This window comes from Lepisosteus oculatus, chromosome 3 (assembly GCF_040954835.1).
Source record: "Lepisosteus oculatus isolate fLepOcu1 chromosome 3, fLepOcu1.hap2, whole genome shotgun sequence".
Classification (NCBI taxonomy): domain Eukaryota; kingdom Metazoa; phylum Chordata; class Actinopteri; order Semionotiformes; family Lepisosteidae; genus Lepisosteus; species Lepisosteus oculatus.
In genome coordinates this window covers 32,007,751-32,034,347 of record NC_090698.1, presented here as the reverse complement: position 1 = coordinate 32,034,347, position 26,597 = coordinate 32,007,751, and the positions used below count along the sequence as shown (strand labels likewise).

At 35.2% G+C, this 26,597-nt stretch overlaps 1 protein-coding gene across 1 annotated transcript in view; it reads right to left on the bottom strand.

Annotated features, from left to right (window-relative positions):
- Nucleotides 1-26,597, bottom strand: part of cntnap3 (contactin associated protein family member 3) — a 345,658-nt gene that overhangs the window by 150,299 nt on the left and 168,762 nt on the right. Inside the window, exons 4-7 of the mRNA XM_015338241.2 lie at nucleotides 14,100-14,247; nucleotides 11,648-11,851; nucleotides 2,123-2,304; nucleotides 939-1,082 (exon numbers count right to left, since the gene is read on the bottom strand). Of these exons, the coding sequence (XP_015193727.2) occupies nucleotides 939-1,082; nucleotides 2,123-2,304; nucleotides 11,648-11,851; nucleotides 14,100-14,247 (678 nt within the window). The remainder of the gene's footprint in view (nucleotides 1-938; nucleotides 1,083-2,122; nucleotides 2,305-11,647; nucleotides 11,852-14,099; nucleotides 14,248-26,597) is intronic.

The following is a 26,597-nucleotide window of genomic DNA, read 5'->3' as shown; positions in this document are numbered from 1 at the left end:
AGTAGTGTAATGATATTTTGGTAAATGTTATGCTGACAGCTGCACTGCTCAAGCCCTTCTGGATGGTGATTTGAGGAGAACTCTTTTAATACAACAATGCCTGTGGTGCAAAGTACAGTTCAGTAACTGATAAAATCCTTAAGCTAACAGTTATTCAATTTTTGTTAGGACAACATGCTCCTCACAGGTCCAGACTTAAACAAGTCTTCTGGGAGTCCTGATGTGCTTTTGGTAGTTTATCTTGTCCACACCAAATTGTGTTTTCAGGGGGTTTTCAATGATATTTAATATTTTGTGGAGTTTGTTTCCAGTACAGCTATAACTAGATGTGGAAATAGAAAGAAAAAAAGTATAATAATCAAAATACTATAATGGGCCGAAAGGTTTTGGCTCATTTGCAGTTTATTTTGTGATGTTATGAATTAACATTTTAGTATAATAGAAATCCAAACTTTCTAAAACTAGAAATTCTTGATTGCAATTCATTTCAAAACTGGCTTTTTCAGTGATGACAATGTGTGTAGTTGCACACATATTTGTATCTGAACCACATCAGTTCAAATTAAGCAATTAAGCATACAGCTACAAATAGTTTGCTTTGTCTTGGCTCTAAATCAGGTGTGAAAATGTGTTCAAACTTAAGATGTTTTATGCCCTTCAGCCAGCAAGTAAATTCACATATGTAATATTATGGTTGTGTGAAGAATATATACTGGATTTGTACAGTATTGAAATATCCATGCTGTACAACTTTATGAAGTGTAGACAGATATTTCCTAATATTATATGTTTTAAGTTAGTCTTCTTAAATACATTACATAATGCAAATATCATTAAAGCGTTATGTAAATTATCTAACTCCTATGCATTCTATTTATCAGACTTTCACCTAGAAACCCATTGTTTTATGTTTCTGTACACAGAATGGAAACACTTACCATAATAAGTATCTGAGATCTCTGTTTGGCAGCCAGTTCTATAATATTCACTCCATTGTAACACAGATTCTCCAAGCATCCTTGAAAGTATTCCTTCAAAAACGTTCCTGATTTTCGATGACCCGGAACACCTCCAAAGCTAAGCTTATGAAACAATATGTAAACAATAAAATGTAAGACTTCTAAAAAGCAAACGTTTCTTTCATTGTTCAACATTTAAAAATTTTTTTTTTTAATACAAAGTTTCCTTTAGCTACCCCAAAAAGTAATGAATAGCAATATCAGAAACAAATACAGTACATATACAGTAATGTTATGAACATCTCTAATATTTGTCACACTTTTAAAGAGAGTGCAAAACCTAAGATATGTATCATGGCTTAGGCTTCTTTAAAAATAGGAGTCACATATTTTGTTCAAAAATTGTGTGGGGGGCATTCCATCTAGGACTAATGTTGATGGCAAGGTGATGGGCTTGCTGGAGTCTTGGAGTTGCATGTTTTCAAAGCCAATTCCATGTTACCAGAAAAACAATAAGCCTGGTATGTGGAATATTCTTGAAATATTCTGTATTGGACAGGTGATAAAATTGTATATTTCACAAAAGATCAAAAAGGCTCACCTCTGTTAATGTGTAGAAATACAGAAAAATCTTAATTATTTGCATTTAAACAATATTAAAATGTTAAAAGTTAGCAGGATGTTATCATACTATGCTAAAAAGGCTTAAACAATACTTATATTTAGTAAAAAATATTAATTTAATATTTCTGAAGTCCATTAAGATAACAATTCTTTACACATAACTATCAGTGAAATAGAAGAAGTCTATTACTTCTTCTGTACATTAATGAGAGTGTTATTAATTTCCTCATGTTTCTATTGCTCTTTTGATTGCGATGCTGTCATTGAGATTACTTTGAAATGGCAAAGTTGGGGTAAAAATAAAAAGTGTGATATAAACAGTTTTTTAGTTTTCACCAGTGTTTGATAACCAAATCAATAAATGCTAGACAAGTACACTGTAATTCAAAATGAGGAAGTAAAAACAGAGTTACATTACACAACGTAAGCCATTATTTTTTCTGAATGCTTTACACTCTGAATGATTTGTTAGAAAGTGATTTTGTGTTGTTACATTTGTTGACAATGTGAAAATATAAGAATAGATCAAAACATCACACCTCATTGTTAATACTTAAATGGCTAAAGTCTCCATTAATTTCAAACTGCTGTGTACTTTTGTCCACAGTGAAATTTATATGCTTGTTAATACGTTCAATGACAACAGAGTGCCAGTGCTGGTCATCCAGTAGACTTCCAAGTGTCACCACTGTATTGTCTGCAGAAATGGATGTTGATTGGCCTGCAACAACAAATAAAATATTAACACAATTACAAGATGTATATTATTTTTCTCTTTCTGTTGGCTCAATCAAGAAAGATCAAGAAAGATAGCCAGGCCATAGGGTAAGTAAAAAGAGAAAGTTAACCTTAGATTACAACAGTGTAACATTTTTATTAACACGTGTCTTCAATGTGTAGAAATCCTTAATGGTATTGACAAAGTTTAACCAGCGGATTTCTTCCAAATAAACATGAACCGAAGGACACAAGTTAAAACAATACGGAAATGAATTTGAAATCAAGAAAAGGAGGCACTTTCAATAAATGACGTATATTCTAGTACCTCCTACATCCATTTTTGCCTGGAAATCTCTCCCCTTAAATATTTAGTTTTATCTCTGCAACAGAACATAGCAGAAGCCTGGTTCAGGTCTTAAAATCCAGGTGGATCCAGGTGGATGCTGCACATTGGTGGTGGTGGAGGGGAGTCTCCATTACCTGTAAAGTGCTTTGAGTGGAGTGTCCAGAAAAGCGCTATATAAGTGTAAGCAATTATTATTATTATTATTATTATTATTAAATTGAAACTAACCCCCTTGGCTTTCAGTGTGATTACTTTTATCTCTTTATGTGTCCACTCAGCAGACAAAGATATGTAAAAAATCCCCAAAAAACAGCAGGCAAAATTGTTTTTTGGTTTTCAGAGGTCAAATCTTTTCATTTCTAGGTCTGCTAGGGTTTTCAAAAAACTTGTAGGACTTCTCTGAGGTGTCTTCAAGCTTGAATAAAAATGTGGGACAAATTCATGAATTCGAAAAAAATTTTCAAGACTGGACCTGGAATGAAATTTTTCACCACCCCAAAAAATTTCTAAAAGTTATTGGAAAGCCAAGAAAAATAGGGAAAAACCTATTGCAAGTGGTATAAAATGCCTCTAGGCGCTGCTGTTAGGCATTGAAAAAAAAGTGAAGAGTGGCCTTCAGTTGTAAAACAATGACCACTGATTGATTACCCCTTCTGTGTCAATGATTGACAGCTGGAATGCAGGCAAAAGGCAGCCAGAGACTTCCTGAAGAAGTTCCATCCTCTAAGGCAGTGGTTCTCAAACTATGGTACTACAGAGCGCCCCCAGGTGATATGCCAGATGACCCTGAAAATTTGTTGCGTGCACTGAAAAATTGGGAATTAAAAATTGAATTATTAAAAATTATGTAAATTTTTCATCTGTAATTTACTTAATCAGTTTTAGAAAGCCTAAGATGGGTTTTCATATTTTTTTCTATTTTAATAAAATTAGTTTATGTGTCAAATACGCAGCCTACGTACTTAGTACGTTGATACAGTGCGCTAATACTTGAGTGACCGTGATCCTCTTGAGCTTTTTAGAGTTACAGCTTAGCGCCACATTCACCAAAAGAACAAGTGATCGAAAATGAATACCTTGCAAAAATCAAGTATTATGTCTTGGCTGAAAGGAATAGACACCAAAAGTACTGATGCCATCTCCGATAGATCACGCACACCAATTGAGAATGAGGAGGACTATACATCGGCCACTAGGGTTACCATATTTGTACATAAAAAAAAGAGGACACCCCGAGAAATGTTCCTTTTGCCCTATCTGGGAAGGGGGTAGGGATGGAGAGGGTTTTCAAAATATCCCAAATTTTATGTTCTTTGGTAAAGTAAGTGTGATGTGATGATGTTTAACTGTGTGAAATGCCTAAGTCCCCACTGCTGCAATAACAGCATCCTCTGTTTTGCTGCCAGATTTTATAAAAGAATCTGTTAATATGGTTGACAAACTCCTTTTTGTGTTTGTCTGAGTCAACATGAGCTTGCAAGTCAAGTACAACTTTATTTGCCACAGAGACAAAAGTTCCAGGCTAACATACCAAACATTCAGCTTCCCAGTCTTCTGTGCCACTTCAAAAACACGGTAATTTAATTTTTAGTTGTGCTGTGAATTTGCACTTTCACTTTTTTGCATTGTGTTTGAGGGTAGGAAAACGAGAAACAAAATAGGGAGCCTTTCGAGGGAATGCTTCTGCACTGCACAGACTGAGTAAAGACACTGATATTGATGCCGCAGCTACCCACCTGAACTACTTGGATACTTTGATTTGATCAGGGGTGGTACTTGGTCCAAAAAGTTTGAGAACCATTGCCCTAAGGGCTCTGAGTAGTTGAAAACACAATGAATGACAGTGTTTTTCACTAATCAGACCAGCATCCTTCAGGCGGTCAGCTTCAAAATTCGATTCCAATAGCCAATAACTTTCAGTCATCTCCAGGTCTGGAGATGGGTCAGGCTAGCATTTTATGGATATATAACTTACTTCCAAACATGGGATATATGATGTTTTACTGGTTTTTACTTTTGGGTAATGTTTTGCTGGTTTATTCACTACTTATTGACGCACTTTGGAAGTTTGCTGAAGAGCATCATCAGATAAACAGTATTACTGTGATCGATTTCCTTGATGGGTTTCAGTTCTGAAAACTGTTTTGTGAAGCTCCAGTTGTCTATATTCGATTGATATGAGGTTTTCTGTAAAGGTTTTGTGTTTTTTTTTTGTTAAAAAGGATGAAATGAGACACGCATACTAATGCTAATAATAGACTACCTGGTGCCCTCCAGAGGTCACTTGGAGCGTAAAGGGGTCTTCACATCAATTGGCTATTACCATAAAGGCTAGTTGGGTTGACTGTCCTTTTTTAATTCGTAACCTTATTAATTTTCTAGGTTAATCTGGGTGTTCTGTATGCATATTAAGCAAGAAAATTACTCTACAATCTTCCATCCATTTTCTAACTTCTTTATCCAATATAGGGTAATGGACGAGCCGGAGCCTATCCTGGCAAGTAACAGGTAAAGGCAGGCTACACACTGAATATGATGCCAGTCCATCACAGGACATATACAGACAGAGACACACACTCACACCAGGGCCAGTTTTACTGAAAGCCAATTAACTTATCAGTTTGTCTTTTGGCTGTCGGTAGAAACCGGAGATCTTGGAGGAAACCAACACAAACACAGGGAGATCATACAAACACCACACAAATAGTACGCCAGGAAATGAACCCAGAGCCCCAGAACTGCTAGATCAACTTAAATAAGTGTACCAGGGTTGCCCAACCCTAAACAACAAAGACTCCTCTTTGATTCTGTATTTTATAGTGTAATGAAACTAAATCAAACTTTTTCAATGGCACCCATCAGAGCACATTTTATTTATTTCTGCACAAATATTCCTAATATTATATATATGCATATATGTAGTTTATATAGTACAGTGTCTATAACACTTTTGAATTGCTGATGTAGTGATTTGTTTATAAAAAAAGGACAGTAAGAAGTTAAGAAGTTGATGGATCAAATGGCTATAATACAAGGCAATATAAGAAATCTCTTTCAACAACAGAAGAAATTAAAGGTCCTGGAATGTTTGTGTTTGTGGTTATACTTCTAAAAATGTGTATTTGTTTTGTCGCACATAGTGCCCGTTTATGTTAAAGTGATGTTAAATGTTATATTTTAGGGTTACTGCATTATAACACTTTTTGGGCAGGTTTTTGCCATTCTACGACATGTGTCTTGTGCGGTACGTGATTGGTTGACCGACAGGGGCACTCGTGGTCCGTTGGTCTGTCGTAGAAAGATTTACAGTAAACGTCTTTTACCGTTGTAGTATTTAATATTTATATGGAATTTTACCCCTGAAGGGAAGTCTTAGTGCCTGAGCATAAAAAGAATAGGAGCATACTGCAACGCGTGTGAAGGCCATAAACGATATTAATTTTGGAACTTAAACATACAGTATATGGCTGGTCTTGGTACTTTAAAGAAAACATACATGAAACATGGTTTCATTATGACCAGAATCGGTCTTGAGATATTTTTAACTTGATTAACAGTATTTGAGAGGTATGTCTTAACACCGATACTACAGTATTTAAGCATCTTAAACTTTAAGCATCAAAGTCTTTAACTAAAGAGATACCGGAGTCAACAAGCATACTTTTAGAATTTGATTAATAGGGAATATAATATGGAATCGCGTATCTAGAGAATTTAATAATGATATGATTATATTCGTGTACTGCGACAGGGCTGTGTAGGGCTGTTTCGCCTCCCTCTTCATGCGACTTCCCTTGTAGCCTACTGGTCTACATGCCCGGCTACCAACTCACGGGTTATGTGTTCAAATCCAGCTGGTGCTGGACTTTTCTTTTAACAAACATTTCTTCGAAAAAATAGAATAGCGATATTATGGACAATCAATTGACTTTTATATTTCAAAATATCACAACATGATCGATTCGAAGTCATTTTTGATAACAATCCACAAACAAACATTTCTTTGAAAAAAATGAGACGTTTCCCTTGGTCAGAGATATAAATATATAATATATAAATAAATTAAATTAAACTAACATGTGAAATAGCGTGTGAAAAAGTGGTAATTTTAAGCTTTTCTGCTAATATAATATGGAATCGCATATCTAAAGAATTAAATAATATATGATTATATTCGTGTACTGCGACAGGGCTGTGTAGGGCTGTTTCGCCTCTCTCTTCATGCGACTGTACCAGGAAGAGGATTTCTTTCTTTTCGAAACGTGTATTTTAAAAGTTTAAGAAGTAAAAACCTTACAGCGTACACAGATTTCTAAACTGATCAGGATCGTTATCTTTGTCTTATGCATAATAATGTTCAGTCCAGCAAATTAATAATAAACTTTATTTTATATAGCGTTTTAAACAAATAAGTAATTAGATTGCTCACAAACCTAATCACTTGGTTTTATAACCATAATAACAACCAACCAACAAAAACAACCATATAAACATAATACCAACCAAAAACATAGATAACGACCACAATACAAAATCAAATATATCAAACCATTATACTCTCGCAAATTCCTCCAATTATCATAATCCCGCCCCTTATGCAAAACCAAACCCTCCTCCCATCCCAGTTTATCCTCTTTATCATAAACAAAATCCACCTCAATTTTCAACTGCTTACTGGGTTTTTGAGGGGGGGGGGAGGTGTCTTTCGCTGGAAATCTCGCCTGCTTCTACTTTACGAGTACAACCCCCTCTCTGCCGGAGTGCTGGCTGTGATGAATTAAACCGGTTTCACAGGTATTTTCAAAGTAGGAAGTACAGTGTTAACTGGTAGCTGGGCTCCTCAATGAAATCGCTTTAACATGCTAATGCGTTGGTGTAACAGTCCGGGAGTGGCAAGCTTCCAATGTCAACTCGACTCGATTGGAAGACAATGAACGTATTTTAGCCCTAAATGAATTAATAGCAAACATGGTTTACATAAAATACATTTTTCCAAGAAAGTTTATAATAATACAATCTATAGTTGAAATCTGAGCCTAAATATAAAGGAAAAGCATTTTCAGAGAGCAATCACGCTGTGTTTATGTAGAAAAAGCGATTAGGTTTATGAGCAATCTAATTACCTATTCGCATAAAACGCTATATAAAATAAAGTTTATTTAGAGATGAATGATCAGTGTCGCAGTTTAAATAATTTTCGTAGGAGGGCTTGAACAGATTCCAAGTGCATTTTTGCAATTTACGTTGCATTGTCCAATGTGCTGTTGTAATACAGTTTAGAATACAGTTAGTCTAAACTTTATCAACTTTATTTATGGGTTGCAATGTAGAAAAAGTCAAAAAACGCACTCAAAATGCAATTTAGAGGAGACACCCAAATTATAATGTAACATGCCACTGTTTGTGCATGAACAAAGTTATACTGCAATTTTCCTTAGATACGCGATTAAAAAATATATTTTTTTTGAATCCCCCGTGGAACACACTCCATAAGAATCAGCGCTTTTATACAGTATATTGCCTTTAAACACATATATTTGAACACACATTTACGATTTAAATCAAAACGTGATTCAAATCAATATAAATGTTTATTTTGTAACGCATAGGGGACTGTTCATTGTTATTAAAAAGACTTAAATTCGATCATGTTGTGATATTTAGAAATATAAATTTGTTTGGTGCGAGTGAGGTTTTATTTAATCTCTGACCAAGGGAAACCTTTCATTTTTTCAAAAAAATGTTTGTTAAAAAATAAAGCCATAGTTCCATGGGATTCAATCACAGACCATGTGACATGGGAGTCAGGAAACTAACACACAGCGCCACCAGATTTGATAACGCTATAAAAACACTATAAAATAATGTGACTAGGCACAGAACAAGTTTACAACACAGTACAATAATAAATGCTGACCATGACTTAAGAAGCATAAATTACCTTACACTCAATTTAAACACAAGCTGTCTTTAGCCCTCTAAGCTGGTTCATACAGAAATGTAGAGATCCAGGCTCAGAACACACAGCTTCATTAGCGAATACATATGCAGGACAACTAGAGAAGACGTTTTACAGAGGATGGATTTTTAGAAACATCCCATCAGTGACATCACTGAAGTCAACTCCTAGGTACTGTAACTATCGTGTGGATAGTTTCACAAGAATCAGACAAAGGTTTAAGCATCGCTTGTTCTAGATAAAACTGCAAAAAAAACCAACAACCCATAATGTACTTCTTTGCGGCTCTGTTTGCCCAAATCATATATTCACAACGTGAAATCTAGAAAATAAAATTACCTAACCAAAATCCGCAATATGGAAACAGAACCTGTGTAATTGTTGATAGATGATGTACTCGTAACATTTTTACAAGACGAACTACAACATTTAAAAAATGACTTGTATGTACTTGATATCTCTAATAAATCCATGGCAACATTGTTAAAGCAGAGTCCCAGCACAAAACGAAATTAAAACGCATTCCGTTTATTAGTTGCTCAAAAGTAATTTGACCGTATGAACTGCATAATATAAACCTAGAAACATATACGTGAGCAGTACTTAAGCACTGTAGTATCGGTGTTAAGACATACCTCTCAAATACTGTTAATCAAGTTAAAAATATCTCAAGACCGATTCTGGTCATAATGAAACGATGTTTCGTGTATGTTTTCTTTAAAGTACCGAGACCAGCCATATACTGTATGTTTATGTTCCAAAATTAATATTGTTTATGGCCTTCACACGCGTTGCAGTATGCTCCTATTCTTTTTATGCTCAGCTACTAAGATTTCCCTTCAGTGGTAAAATTCCATATGACTATTCAATACTTAAATGGGCACAGTTAAGACATTAAATATACATATACATACTGTATACAGTACGGTTTTCATACGGTAATATGTTTATGTTCCTAAATCAATCTCTTTTATGAGCATGTGAAAGGCATGGTGAATCGATTCTCAAAAATTTCTGTACTTTGCATGATTGGAAACAAATGCGTGATTGCGAAATGCTTTGGTGTTACTTTTACAAAGACGGTCAATGAAAAACAGAATGTTGACCAGGGCAATACTTTGAGTTTACACTTACAGCTTGTCCAAGGTCATTCATTATTAATGCTATTAGTAATATCTTCCTTAAAGACTTTGATGGCGGCAGCTCAAACATGAGAGGTTGAGCTTTATTAGCTCCACCTTGCGGAAATTCCGGATACTATTATTTTGCTTGTCGTATTATAGTAGAATTTACGGTAACTAGCGGTATTTACCGGTAACTCGCGGTATTTACCGGTAACTTGCGGTAGACTGCGTACAGCGCACCGGAAAATAATGCAGTATCGCCCGTGCATTTTGAATGGCTACATCTGTACATAGCACCAAGGAATTAAAGTTGTACCACATTTTTCCACGTGTGCCAAATAGTCCCAGAACACAAACACACGAAAAACAATGGAGCAACAATAAATTGTATACTATGGTAACAAAAAATACTTAAAAGATATAAAACAAATTCTTTTTATAAGAATTATGATCCACATTTTTAAAGAAAATATCTACATATTTTTTCTAAAAGAAAAGTAAAAGTCTATCCTGCCAATAATGGTAAACAAAAGTATAATATCTTTTGGGGACTAGGTGATATAAAAATTCTTCTGGATTTGTTATCTTTGAGCAGCAGTTCACTGCCACAGGGACAGCATAAATGTGGTTTGTGTTGTTCTCAAACCCCCTACTAACTCTTCAAATGATTCTAAAGTTGCTTGTTTGTTGAGGCAGAAATGTCTGACAACTTTAGCTTTTAGGAGCTTCTGAAACCCAAGGATATTCTTTAAATCTCCTGCTACTTACAGCTTGTACAGTAGTGATTGCCAGGACATTTCTGCAATCAAGCTATTGCTCTGAGACATCTAACTGTGTTTTATAGCAAGTATACCCTAGGTATACCTATTGTTAGCTTTTATAACCTTAGAAAAGCAAACTGCCCATTTTAGCTGTCCATTCATGGTGATTCTGAGACATAATAGTATTAATGTGGATGTTTTCAGTAATGTTTTATAAATCTGTAATGTAAATATGACACTTTAAAAAAAGAAAACTCACTAACAAGTGCATGCATTCAAAATCTAAAATATGAAATTATAATCGAAAGTTCTTTTGATTACCTGTTTCACAAGAACTGTGTTTTAGCTAACAGTATTATATATAAATCTAATTTAATCCTTTAATTTCTGTAATGTTTACAGGTTTATTGTTCTTCACATTAAACTATGAAAATAATTCATGCATATCATGCTAAAGCTATATATTTTACTGTTTATGTTGTTATTTAGAAACATCTGGCAATTTCAATTATTTTACACTATTTGGTTCCTGATTTGTGTTGTAATATGTTGCTTTTCTTGTACAATAACTGAAATATTTAAGTTATTCACAGGTTCATTTTGTAACCATATGTTTCATTTTATCCCTAACCTGAAGACATTAAAATCACAGACAAGAGGACTGTATGAGAAAAAAAGTCCCAGTGGAAACATAGTTTTGACTTAATGGGCCTATTTATCATGATACAGTTGTCTCACTGCAACTTATTCCTTGGGACACTGAATTTGTAGTGAACCGTATGACCATCAAGCACACCATTAAAGCAGAGGCTCAACACAAGGTTTTGATAAAAACAGGTATTAATTTTAAACATATTGTCACTCTGTAGTGGAGAGTGTCCTGGATCAACCTGGAGTGTATTAATATGATATTATAAAAAAATTCCACAGGATGATACTAAAGATATAACAAACAGGTGGTGTCAACCAAATTCTGCTTTCTTACTTTTTTGCAATTATTTTACTGAACTTACTGAATTTAACTAAAATAGGGATAAAATTGTAGTATGTATGTAATTGTTATAAATGCATTGTAATGTATTAACATTTTCAGAACTGGAATAATTTGCATTATAATGGGTAAGAATAAGAAAGAATAAATGCTATATTTTTACCTGTACTGAAGTGAAGAAACAATTTTCCTTTATTTAGTTCCAATGTTACACTGTCCCGATATTGTCCTTTGCTCTTTAAAATAATTCCACTATTCTGCATGGTTTTAAACTTCAGTGTGATGACATCTTTCATTGTTTGACTTGACTTTTGATCAGACTTGTAGAGTAATGAGCTGCTGCCATCAAAATATGCCACATCTGACTCTGCAAAAAATTACAAATATAATAAGAATTTTATACAACGCAACAGCAAATGAACTAAACATAGTATTAAATAAATATGCATTTAACAGCAGCTTTTGAACTGTATTTTGTAAAAAAACAACACGGTAGTTGAAGATACCAAAAAGTGTGTCAGTTTTCATCTGAGGTTTCTGAAAAGTGTATTAGAAACATACCAGAACACACTCAGCAAATATAAAACTGCTTTTATGTTAATTGTTTTTATATTATAGATCAAGATTATCAGGCTACAGATAGCAAGATCATGCATTGGACTATATATCAATCTACTGTATTCTTTAACCACTTAATCCAGTTCAGGGCTGTGGGGTTAGCTGCAGCCTAATGGGCACATGGCAGGGTATACCCTGGAATGGGATGCCAATCCATTGCAGAGCTCACATAGACACAAATATGCACATCATAGACATTGAAATGATGTATAATCCAAAGTGTATTGCTGGTGTTTTTAGATTTTGAAATTCAATGCACTATACATAAATAAAAATGAGATTATACATTGAAGGAAAAACTCCATGTTAAAAATTGAAATATGATATTATAAAATAATCCATCTATTTTAAAACAATTTTCATCTCAGACAACAACTACATGATATATGTATTTTGTACTTTTAAAGGCTTTAGTTACTGTCCATTTCTTATACCAGCCAGACCTGAATTGAAGTGACTGCAACTGACAGTCTGCTGAAACCTGTATTTGCCCCACCCCCATATTACTCTTGTTGTGAAAAAAAGGCTTGTGATTGTAAAGATAATTTAAGAAATTGATTGTATGTAAGTTATTGTGAAACAGAAACAATGAACATAAAATCAATGAGAGATATACAATTTCGATAATGGTTCTTGTTTAAAAAAATATATAAATGTTACAGTAATTTTAATATAATTGCAAAGAACAAAGTAATATTTGTTATTAATCATTAATGTAAGCCCAGAAAACACACCCCTGAGTCCTTCTGCAGGTTCTGGAACTTCAGAGAGAATATCTTTGGACATCCCTCCATGAAGAATTACTCTAAGTCTTACAGAACCTTTGTCACTGAAATTATTTTGGCAGGTTTTATTAACTTCATTTTGTGGTTTGCCCTTTAATAAGGTTCTAACTTGCAACCCAGCTATGGATGCCACATTCAAAAAGTAGTTTTCAACACTTTGGATCCAAAAGCATATTAAAGATCTCTAACTGTTTCTTCCACACTACTTGTTTCAAAGCCTGTGGTGGCAAGACACACTTGCATCCTGTCTTCAGGGTTGCCATTCATTTCATAAACTTAAATTACATAAAATGGACTCTGCACTGGAAAGTGGTAGATTTAGATTTTGTAGTCTTTTATAGGCATCGCATTTCATTATAGAACTCGATGACCATTTGTCTGTAGTCTTCAGAGAGCTCTTTGACTTTAACCATGATAATAATGCATGTTTGCACTGGATGTTTTCCATGCATTACTTCCTATTATACCCCAGAAAACCGAGAAGCCTACAGAGACCTCTATATAATTCTGGAGGCTTCCTTTGGAATTCTAAAGAGAAGAATATTATTGTTGATTTGTTGTTGAAACTTATTTACATAACACTTAGGGGTGTGAATAAATGTGACAATTGTTTTCTAGAATTCAGTTAATTATTTAGGATAAATATGACTTTGCACTTCGAAATGCTATTATGATTACAATATAATAATATTAGAATTTGTATGTAAGTGACACACATTATCCATTCCATAACTCATTCTGCTATATAATGTATTTTGTTCCTTGGGGAAATATAGGGCCCTGTAATACATTCAAATCTGTTCTTGTATTCCAAGTCCTTATTTTTATAAACAAAACTAATCTTTCTAATGCAGTTCAAGTAACAGACTACTATGATTTGTTAGATGGGCTCTCTACAATCATTTTCATTCTAACATGAACTGTTCATGTGAATACCAAAGTAGTTGTGAATGCCAGCCTGGAATGTCTCAGTAACTCATACCAAAATCAAAATGTATGTGACCAGGAAGATTCACATTCAGATTTAAGCCTTTAAATATGCAAGGATACAAAACAATAAAGAATCTTGGGCTTAAGTAATGAGATTCCGTTTAGGAGAAAATAACAAGACATTTGCATTCCAAAAAAGAATCCACAGTGTCTGATAGCAGATTAGAATATATTGGTTTATATAGGTTTTTATATAGGTTGTTAAGCTGTATGATTACTTACTGTATAAACATCCGTAAATCTCAACTCTCATGCCAATTCTCCCATTTGAATTCCAGTCAAGAGGAACAAATCGCAGGAATCTTGCTATAACAGGCTTCTGCAGTTTGTATTGGACAACACTGTCTGCATTAGTATTTCCATAAAATGCCTAAAGGAAAGAAAATAATACAGTCTAAAAATAAAATATAAACACTTTTCTTTATTGTTCCTTTAATTTGTATGATGTTAGTTAAAAAACTCCCTGGTTAAAGAATAGAAGAATAGCTAAGTATTAAAACATTAAATACAAATAATAGTCCTGACACTAGCTTGAATACAAGACAATTATAAAGGTTAAATAATAATACATTCACACTAATCAGGAAATACCAAGCAAGGTCACATAGCTTCTTGCATTTTCCAGTAACAGTTTGGTGGTAGAATAATCAATAGGAAATACATTATTTACAATTGAAACAAGGTCTTAAATTCCAATGTATTACACAGAATATTTCCAATTGTATTTCCAATAATAACCAACATATTACACTCATAAGTAGACAGAAACATTTAGAAGATGAAGTAAAACTGTATTCATAAAATAGTTCTCCACAGTTGATCCTGCACCCAACCAGATGCTATAAAGGAGACAATATTTTGTTCCTGATAAAAATTAAAATTTAAATAGTTTCACAAATCCAAGTATAAAACTAATACGTATTTTTTCCCTGAATTTAGTCTAAACCCATTCAGTGTCTAATACCCAATATTTTAATGATTCATCAGGGAGGAATCCAGTGGTGCAGATATTTTGTAAAGCATCTTGATCTCTGCAGTTCAATTATTTCTCCTCTCCTTTTTGTAATTTATCCATTTATTTACATTGAATCTCTGTTTTTAAAATGTGGATCTCTTTTCAGGTCCTTAAATAGGTTCAAGTATGCAAATAAATGTAAACTATTCAGATTAAAGTTTGTTTTACTGCAAACTAGTTTGCTGTGCAAAAATATATAAATCCAGAATTGAGGAAGTCAGTTTATAATATAATCCATGATAACATCACAAAAGCATTACAAAGACCAGTCGATTTAATGCCATAAGCAGTATAGTGCTACTTGTTCATTGCTCTTGGAATTTGTGTTTGAATGCCAACGGGGGCTCCTTCACTGTGGAGCTTTCTTTCTCCACCATGTTAAGATCAGTTTTATGTGGGTGCTCCCATTTTCAAAATACATGCAGGTTATATTAAGTGGTGTCTCTAAACACATTGCAAGGGTGTTTTCAGTAATGAGCTGATTTCACAGTCCAGGATGTTTTCCCAATTCATGTCCTGTGTCTACCAGACTCTCAGCAAACCCTTTATAGGATGAAGTAGCTATAGACAAGCTAAATTCTCTCAATATACAGATGCAGTTATTCAAAATGCACGGTAAAACCCTATACCGTGGGAAAACATCTATAGCCTACCACGGTACGCGATTGGCTGGCTAAAATGGCCAACATGTGGTGCATTAGTTTTTAGTGAAATGAGTGCTTCTTTTAATCTCTCTGCTGTGCATGTTTAAATACACTTTATATGATTTATTAGTTTGGAAATTTACAACTAATGGTAAATTTTGGTAGCTAAGCATAAAACTAACAGGAGCATAATGTCTCTGAATGTCATAAATGCTATTAAATTAGGAATATAAATATATTAGACTAACTGTATATGGCTGGTAGTGGTATTTTAATTTAAAAAATACACAACAGCATCCCACTTTGATTCTAAACATTTTATGCATCAAAGTGTTTTGCGCAGTTACTGTAGTTATTTTGGAAAAGTTTTGACGTTCTGCGTTCTGATAATATTAAGTTTATATACTGTAGTGGCAATGCTTATTAATAAGAAAGAATTAAGTGTTGCTGTGCTTTCCTAAATGAGGCCCTTCCCCCTTTCTCATCTCTGTGGTGCAGCCACAGAGAAGCTATTTGTGCAGTTCTGATTTAGGGTGTTTTTTCTCAGATAAGGAGCAGATCTCAAGTGGGGATGATCATGGGGATTGATCATGATCAATGGTCATTCTCGGCGCCTATGTGTCTGTGTGATTCTTGAGAACATCTGGATTGCGGTCCTAGATGTCAGAGGTCATTGTGACTCATCTCTCACTTTGACCAACCAATCAGGAACCTATAGGCATGATAACCCCACGTGGGTCTGAAATGCCCACTAGACTTTTGCCCAATCACCACCTGTCTTGTTCCTGGTTTAAAAGACACTGCACAGCTCAGAAACTTTGCTTCTCTGGACACTTTTCACACCCTCAGAGACAATCATGTGACGGCTGGTGTTGTCTGTATAGGGACCTTGTTTCAGCAAAGTGTCGGCCTGGGGAATGCCCGTACGTAAAAGCCAGAATTACTTTCCCTACATCTGCGAAACAACTGACCATATACTGTAAAGTTGTTTGTGTATATTCCAATCGTAGCGGGGGCATGGTGTGTGGGGAAACGTTTAGGCTGCAACTGAACTGGGGCTCTGTATTCTTTACACCTAAAACATTATTTTCCCTTAAAGCGTTTTCTTTCTTCTTTTAGATGATCTTTTGCAGCCTATGCATGCTGACGCAGCTCTCTACATGAATTCTCTTTCATGACAGAGAGGGCTTTAGAGAACTTAACAACCATTTTTGTTTTCAACCAATTATAAATATGACATTTACATTGCATTTTTATTAATTTTTCACTTTAGCGTATGGAGGAGTGTCAGATGTCAAGGAGAGCCCCCCTCACGGACAGACTGACAAAGCAGTCTTATGTTAACCAGCCTTTGCAAAAGGCGCAACTGCAGCAGCCACAAATAAATAAATAAAAAAATTTCTCCTGATGGTAATTGTAACAAATTGTCACTTTATACTTCCTTGCATAACAATCATGACATTCTCATCCAAAGGTTTGATTTTTTTTTTATTTCGAAACTGTGATCTTGACATGCAGGTGTGAAGTAAAGTTAACTTCAGATTTAAAAGTTTATTAATAATATCTTCCATATCGTATTAAGATTGGAACATTCTTACAAGTTAAAAAAGAGGCGATACACAACGTGTCTCCTCTATAACTCAGAGAAACTCTGCCAGAGCCACACAGCATTGTCCAATAATACTCTTCTTGTGTTTAATTTTCAGCGAATAACCCTGTTACAAAAGGGAACAGCATATCAGTCCTTGATTATGGTTAAAGAGTACATACGATGTCAGGTGGAGTTTCAGCATTCACTTTTTTGTAATCTGTACAGAACATTGATGTCTCATCAATGTTTGGTACCAACAAACAGGGGCTTCACGGACTTCCTTCTTTGAACTCAATTGCGCTCCAGTAAATAATGTACAGTTTATCACCTTCTGCAATGCTTCTAGTTTAGCAGGATTTGCGCAATAAGCACATTGTTTAATGGGAATGACAATACCCACGTCTATTGTATATCACTGTACGATACAGGGTTGAGTCTGAGTGTCTGTTAATAAAACATAGCGCCTTCCAATACATATAACTACTGCAAGATTTCTTTATCCATTTCAGCTAAATGAGGGGAATCAAATCAGTAAGAATCTTGGGAGTGGCAATTGTTAAATTTCTTCTTCCCTACTTTGTTTAACTTCGCAAAGAAATCCTTAATCACAAAACCATCACTTAATTTATCCAGATACACAAATTCACGCCATTACCAACAACAAGCTATAAAAGTGGACTATTTTTATGTATTCACTATATGGCAAAACAAAACAGAAACCCAGGGTTAAAAATGTGATCAATTCCTAAGACTGATATTACATCTTCCTTGCAGTTAATTCTCTCCACATCGTTAAATCTTCTCGCAAATACAAATCACATTTTGATGCTTGCATCTAACAGCAATGGCCTGCTGTATAAATGTTTCATCATAACTATATGTGTGTAAGAAGATCTGATTGTTATCTGGAGTGTTCTATCTTCTGCTGCCTGAGGAATGATGTTCTTTCTCAATGAAGTATTTCATACTTCTGTTTACAGTCCTGTGTACTACTGTATTATCTTGAAGATCAAAGTCACTGTACATGGTTTCATTCTGACAGCTTCAGCAAATTTATACAGTACTTCAGGGATTATATAAATTCCAAGGTTTTTCTATATGTTTCCATGATGACTCAAACTGTTTTTTTGTTCGAATCCAAGCTACTTAGGTAGCATTTTTATCCAGGAGATGTTTTACATAATTACCTTTAGACAGTATAATCTTTTTAGACAGTATTAATGGCACATGATGACAATATCACCTTTATCTGGTTGTGGATCCATTAGCATCCACATGTTCTTATTAAATAAAGTGATTTTTGAGTTGTTTTTTTCATCCTCAAGTTCATTCAAGTTCCCAGACACCACAATCATTTATAAACTATTAACAAAGGGAAAGTGTGCTCCGACTGAACATGAATTGTTGAAGACCTTTTGCACTTAGAAGTGAGGACCTTGCTTCTTTGAATTAATTGAGAAGTAGAAAGTTATTGAATGCTATGCATTTGCTATGTTGGGTGCTCTGTGAAGTTAGCCATAAAATTAACTGCCTTCTTTGTCTTCACTGAGCAAAACAGGTTGAAATCATTGGTCTTCCTTGGTTAGATAATGGAACTTGGATATCCCTAACACAATTTGAGTCATCCTTTCATCAAGGTGGTAATCTAAAGAATATGTTCTATATAGATTCTAAACCTTTATAGAAATGTAATAACATTGTTTGGTAAATATAATGTCTAAGATTCAATTCAAGTAAAATAAAAAATAGACCTATTTCACACTGTTAATCTTAAACATATATGTACAGAATATGTAATAATACATAATATCTAGAAACACAGTTATGATTGTTATATTTTTATTCCATAGTATACTAACACTACCCTGTTAATAAGAATATAAGAAAGGTTCTTATTTAAGAACCTTTGGAGGTTGCAGAACAGGGAATGTGCTGTGCAGACTAATGAAAATAGCTAAAAAGGGGAATTCATTGTGCAGGCTGATGCAGACATATGAACAGGGAAGGCACTGCGTAACTGGGCTGATCGGACTATGAAGATTCTGTACAGCCAGGCAAGGCTGTTGGTCTCATAGTTTGTTGAGATGTGAGTGTATGAATGTCTGTATGTACCCTGTGATGTTCTGATATCCCATCCAAAATGTATCTCTTCTTGCAACCGATCCTTTCCAACTTAGGTTCCAGTTGCCTGTGAGACCCTGTACTGGATAAAAATGAATTAAAAAATGGATGGATGAATGGATGGAAAAGCAAGATACAGGCTGTTGTTGAAAACAATAGAAATCATACTATGACAAAGATTTCACAAAATGGCAGCACCACAAGGTTAGTTTCTGTTTAAATCAACCAGGCCTCTATCAGTTTTCCAACACATCAGCAAGCCCTGTGACCTACTGAGTGTTTGAAGGTTTGCTGTAATGTTATTGTGTTATGTTGTACAACCGTAATTGGCACAAACTTTTCTGTCAAGTATTGTTTAATGATGAATGACTTTGCAGATGGGTATGTTGGAGTAGCATGAATATATGTTTCATTGTTTTCCAAATGATAGAAGATTTTAAGCTGCAAAGATGAATCATGTAATTGATGATACAAAATCGGATGAACAAAAACCAAATTCTATGGTCAGACAAATCCAGAATGGAATCTTTATCTACCAAGAAATTAGCAATGTATTATAAGGAAAATGTATTATAAGGGTTCCTCTTATCCTGAGGTCAACATGGTATTGGAATTTGTCTAATGGCATGTTATGTGTGTAGTGTGCTCTCACGAAGCACCAGTTCTGTAGGGTTTGGGCATTTACTGGGACAATTATTGGTTGTAGCCGTAAGTCACAAAATGATTCTTTTAATGGCTTTAGAATCCAACCATACGATATAACTCAAACAACGCACACACACAGGTACTAATACACGAGGATACATTTATTAATACATAGAATATGCATGTAAACCTAACAGATCTTATCGTGAGGGTTATCAGAATACAAAAGATATATATTCAGTCAGTTACGAAGAGTTACATATATCAAGAGGACATACGTTCAGTATATCATTCATTTAGACCGTTTCGTAAATGCACTTGGTTATAACTTCTACATTGGATACTCAAAACAAGTACATAACTCTTAGGAATTAAATTAATATCAACTGGTTGGGATAACAATTGAATTCTAGAGCAGTAATGCAGTGAAGTTGAATACTCATCCAATCTCTGGGGATTCAGATCTCCTGCAGGCACAAAGAAGCAGTTGCAGGCTTCTAAGCTGTCCAAACCGTGCTCTCTGGTTCTGTGCCAGGCTGCGCTGTGTGGCTTGCGACGATGCGCTGATGATGCTCACTGACTGGCTAGTTAGTGTTGGCTTTAACTAGCAAAGTTTGTGCACAGGAGAAAAGATGACTGTGGGTCCCAACAGGTCAGGAAGAGGACCGGTTCGTTCCTGATGAAGAGCTAGTTCTGAATAGTGATTTAGCTGTCCACAGTTCTGACCTGTTCACGAGGCTTGCTGCTGATGCTAACCTCGGGTGGATCCTCTGGTTACTCTCTGGCAACCTCCGCTCTAGACTCTTAGAACAAAGGAAAGTTCTGGCACTCGGACACACTGGCCGTTCCGTGGTTGTCCGGGCTGAGTCTCAGGATGGTCAGGAGGCGCGCTGCGAGAATGTCCTGCCCTTGGGAGCCTTCTGCTCCTGGGCCGTCCTGCCCTGGAATTGTCTCACACCCCTGGAATTCTCCTACTGGAAAAGTCTTTAGAATAGTCCAGAATAGTCTCAGAGCTCTGTGTTGCCCGTTTTTACCTGGAGAAATTTCAGCTCGTTCATTGGCTAAAAGTTCCATGGGCATCAGAGTCCCACGTGGGTTACTCGGCCCTACCAGTCCCTGATTGGTTGATCAAGGTGAGATATGAGTCACTTACTCCTGCCACCTAGGATTGCAGTCCAGATGTCCATCTGGCACTCCCTAGACAGATAGGCGCCAATGGATGACCATTGATCATGATAGCCAGGCTTAGCTAAGTGCATCCCCCTTTGGGAGCTGTCCCTTATCAAAAGATACCTTAAATCAGCCTGCATGAATAGCTTCTCTGTGGCTGCACCACAGAGATGAAGAGAGAGATGGGGCCTCATTTGGGAAAGCACAGCAACACTTAATTCTGTCTTATTAACAAGCATTGCCACAACGTGTGTGAAGGGATGATGTCTTTTTTCTTCTTCTGCAGGTATTAAACAAATTTCACTGTAAAAGTATCCCAAAATTCAGTGAAATGTGTGTAATATCAATACATGTTCTCCTATTTTTCAGTGCTTGACAGAATATTTGATGGGAGTTTGTATTGCAACAGGATAATGAACATTGGCATTGTACTATATGTAAAAATAATTTATGGCAAGAAAATATTATAGTTATGGATTTCGGTCCACAAACATGAATATTATTGAATACTGGATTGTCTTGAACACTGCTTAATAAAGTCAGTTGTGTAACTTTAAGCTGTATGAGTTGACAAATGGACAAAATAAGATACAAGTAACAGATTTCACAATGTTTATATATTAAGTACCCCAAAAAGTCCCTAAATATCTACAAAAAAGGAACAATTCTTAAAATCTGATGTATTGTTGAAGTAGAAGATTTACATATAATATAATAGCTAAATCTATGATGAAGGAAACATTTCTAAAGCAATGTTTTACAGAGGGGGTAAGCTGCAGCAGTGCAGTACATGTATTTTTTAATAAAAAAATCAATAGAAAAATATTGTTTCAGTTTCTATCTTCAGCTAATAGCTCTCTGGCTGCTTCTCTCAGCAGCTCTGAACTACTGTTTGTTTGGATGTACCTTCCTTCTAGGTCAACTTCCTACTGTCAGACCCTCCAGTATTTTCTTCTTCTGCTCATTTATGCTCTTGAATTGTCACCTAGAGCTCCAATGTGCAGGGTTACTCACCCTTCCCTAGCTACAGTACCTCACACATCTGCTAGAAGAGAAGTGCGTGTTTAAATTGTGAGCAGTGCAGTCAAAAGGTATTAGTATTGTAGCAACAGCTGCCTCCTCTGCCACATTTCCTCTGCCATTGAATGGGTCCTTTGACCCATATGGACAATGGCCAACATAGGGTACCTAAAACAGGAATTCTGGACAGAAAAAAATATATCTGTATTCTCACATATTACAGGGGATACCTGTGAGTTGATCTTTCCTAAGCATAGTGGTACATGAGAACCCCCACAGTTCTCTTCTTGCCAAGCCTTCAACAAATTTATGTGGTTTCCTGTCTGTGGTCCAGTGGACAAAGCATGTAACCTCAAAGGGCCCTTGCCATACTAACCAAGTTTACGGAAGAGGTTAGGATTAAATCCAATACCTTTCCTTCAGATCCAAACAATCTCAGTGTTTTATACAGGCACATCTGTTGTTCTTGGGTCTTAAGGAGGTTGGCCTGAAAAATCATTCCATAGTATTCAGTCATTGCCTTAGGTCCAGAAAGTGTTATAATTCAGACTTGGGTTGGAATTAATTATTATTGGATTATTATATAAATTAATTATTGCTCTTACAGTTTGTGTTTCTTCATTCATCAAGGACAATAAACAGGGGACGGAAAGGGTTTTTTTAATGTGAGTTTACATGTTAATGTAAACTATATTACATGTTAATGTAAACTATATTACATGTTAATGTAAACTATAGAGGATCATCCTAGTACAAACTTTTGTGAGCTAAGCTTTTCACTGGAACATAAATATGTATATTTATGTTGTATATAATTATAAATGTACTATAACTTAGTCTTTAATCAAGATTATTTGCTCTGTATTCCAGCATCATGGTGCCATGAGGGAAAAAAATAGTTTTTTGTCTCAGATATTATGTTTAATCTCCTAATTAGGACTATAAACTCCTATGTTGGACTTTTTTTCTCCTACATAAGATTTTCAATAATTCACATACTTAATATTTAATATTTAACATACTAAATTTAACATCTTTTAGTATACAGCAGACTTCATCAAGGACATATTTGCCCAGTCATGTAAGTAGCATGAACCTTTGGTGTTGTGGCATGAGGTCACTTTCCAAAAGTATTTCACATATAAACGAAACTGCTTCTGTACCTAACAGTTTTCAACCCACATGCTTACTAACCACATGCATTTTATGATATTAGTTAGCTCCAAACAAAAAAGGGTAGTGAATCTCTTAAAGCGAAACATGTTTGCCATTTTTAGTTGTTTGCCCTGGTTTTCAGCAGTGAAACATTTTGTGACCACTGAAAGGGGCATCTGAAATACATGAGTAAGGGAAAAAATATGCCAAGTTCTTGGAAGGTTGTTGCAAAATTCTGTGCTCAAGCAAATGTCATTTTTTTTCCCTGAAACAACCTTGGGATCACTGTTTTATGCTAGTGTCCCCGCCACCCAGGTGTCCTGGAAAATACTAATGATAGTTTTAAAATAAATCTAATACACCATTTTATATATCATTGGCATAACTTGCCTTACAATATTTTAAGAACCATTGTTACATAAATTAGCATTAAGACAAAATATTGTCTTAACTATAACATGAGTCTTAGTTTAAACTAACCAACTTGGAGTAGATTAAGAACATATTACCAAACCAAACATTTTCAAAGTAAAAATTAGAGCAAAGGAAATTCAACTTAGTAACTGCCCAGTTTACAGAAGCATTTCACAATATTGTGAGAAATTATTGTGCATCACCATATGTATTGGATATCGGATATTATACTGAGAAGAACATATTTTTATATTAAAATTCATTAGATGAATTGGGCGGATTGAACTGGGTTTAAAATGTCATCGTTTTGGGTATATCACACATGCACTCATACCAAGAAGCAAATACAGATGCAGCCATTCAAAATGCGCGGTACAAACCCGCGGTACGGTAATCTACCCACAAGCCACAAGTGATTGGCTGGCCAAAATGACCGACAGGGGCACTCGTGGTGCATTGGTTGGTAGTGAAAAGATTTAATCATTTAATGTCTTTACTCTGCACATTTTAATCTGCTTAGTTTTGAATATTTATATGGAATTTTAACACTAAAGGGAAATTTTAGTAGCTGAGCATAAAAAGAAGAGGAGCATAACGCATCATAATATATTTATAAGGTCATAAACAATATTCATTTAGGAACATAAACATTACTGTATGTACGTAAACTGTACTGTGTATGGCTGGTCTTGGTAGTTTAAAGAAAAAATACATACCAGTCTTCCATTTTTCCCTAAACATTTTAAGCATGAAAGGTTTATGAAACGGTACCCAAATATGCGATTGCTGTATAGAATGAATTTTAATTAAAAAAATTATTTAACACGAAAATTAACCTGTTTACACCTTCCGCCTGAGAACAGTCACATGTTGCTACCCAACGCAGAAACACAGCCACTAACTAGCAAAGAGAGGACATTAGCTAGCAAATTTGATAAAGAAATAAATGCTTATTTTGTTAATTCTTTTGCACATTTATTTGAACATTTCCATCGATTGTACAAGCACTTGGAAACTGTCCAATCCCTAGTTCATCCGGCATTTTCTTTTACGCTGCGGGCATTCTCCCGGTCTGGCGCTGGTCTGTGTCTTCTAGGATATAATGCCAGTGAACTCTTGTTTTTATGTCCACTATAACAGACAATCTCCTTTGCTTTTAACCGAGCGTCTAACCCTTCTGATTGGAGAAAAAAGACGTGCTGGTTTGCTATACATACTGTCCCAGGAAGATGATTTCTTTCTATTCGAAACGTGTATTTTAAATGTTTAAGAAGTAAAAACCTTACAGCGTACACAGATTTCTAAACTGATCAGGATCGTTATCTTTGTCTTATCCATAATAATGTTCACCGCTCTGTCCAGCAAATTAATAATAAACTTTATTTTATTTAGCGTTTTAAACGAATAAGTAATTAGATTGCCCATAAACCTAATCACTTTTTCTACATAAGCACAGCGTGATTGCTCTCTGAAAATGCTTTTTCTTTTTATTTAGGCTCAGATTTCAACTATAGATTGTATTATTATAAACTTTCTTGGAAAAATGTATTTTATGTAAACCATGTTTGCTATTATTTCATTTAGGGCGAGAATATGTTCATTGTCTTCCAATCGAGTCGAGTTGACATTAGAATCTTGCCATACCCGGACTGTTTCACCAATGCATCAGCATGTTAAAGCGATTTCATTGAGGAGCCTAGCTTTCTTAAATAGTACTGTACTCTACTGTACTTCCTTGGTTTTGGAGGGGGGAGGTGTCTTTTGCTGGAAATCTCACCCCCTTCTACTTTGAAAATACCTGTGAAACCGGTTTAATTCGTCACAGCCAGCACTCCCGCAAAGAGGGGGGTTGTAGTCGTTAATGTCTTAGCCGGAACACATCATTATATCTTATTTTACCCAGACAAATGCGTTTTTTAATAAAATGCTTTAATTCATTCAGCAGAGAGAGCGTAAAACCTGGGCATAACACCTGTTCCTTTTTCTGATCACTCGCTCTTTGGATAAACGTCTCACCTGTCCTGTTCTTTGTTTTCCTAATTTGCTGATTATGCCTTCTGCGATCCACTCCTTCCCTTCACACGTAAAGAAGACTATTTTAAATTTCTTTGCACGGTCCATTGTGCAATTAACTCTTGTATGTGCTGTCCTTAAGGTGATATCACATAAAGGTGATATGTAAAATAATGTTTTTTATTATTGTTATAGAGAAACATGATCAGATTTTCCCCGGTTCAGAAAAAAAGATCTAAAGTATACTAGTTTGTCACTAGTATACTTTTAATACAGTCTTTGCTGTGCTCTTGGGGATCCTTGTGATATTTTGAGCTCTGGTTGAATGATAAGTGTCGCTGTTTAAATAATTTTCGTAGTTGGAAATTATGAAACGCTCTGTTAAAAGCAAGGGAGTTTTTATTTCCGTTGCAGTAAAAGAAAATGCCTGACAAAGTAGGGCTTGGACAGATTCCAAGTGCATATTTGCAATTTACGTTGTATTGTCCATTGTGCTGCTGTAATACAGTTTAAAATAATTCAAAGTCTAGTATCAGCTTTATTTATGGGTTGCAATTTTAAAAAAGCCAAAAACTGCACTCAAAATGCAATTTAGAGCTTTCTGGCAAGAGGAAACACCCAAATTAATAATGTAACATGCCACTGTTTGTGCATGAACAAGGGTATACTGCTATTTCCTTAGATACGATTTCCTTGAATCCCCGGCGGAACACATTCCATAAGAATCAGCGCTTTTATATATCGCCTTTAAAGGTGGCTTCTCAAAACACCTTACAGGATAAAAACAACAATAACAGCAACAACAACAATATTGTATTTCATTGCACTTTGAAAACCAAGTAATAACTTAACTATATGTGCAAACGTTTCATATGTCGCTGTTGTGAATGTCTGTGGAGTGTATCTTATTTGCCTTACGTCCTGGTTATCTC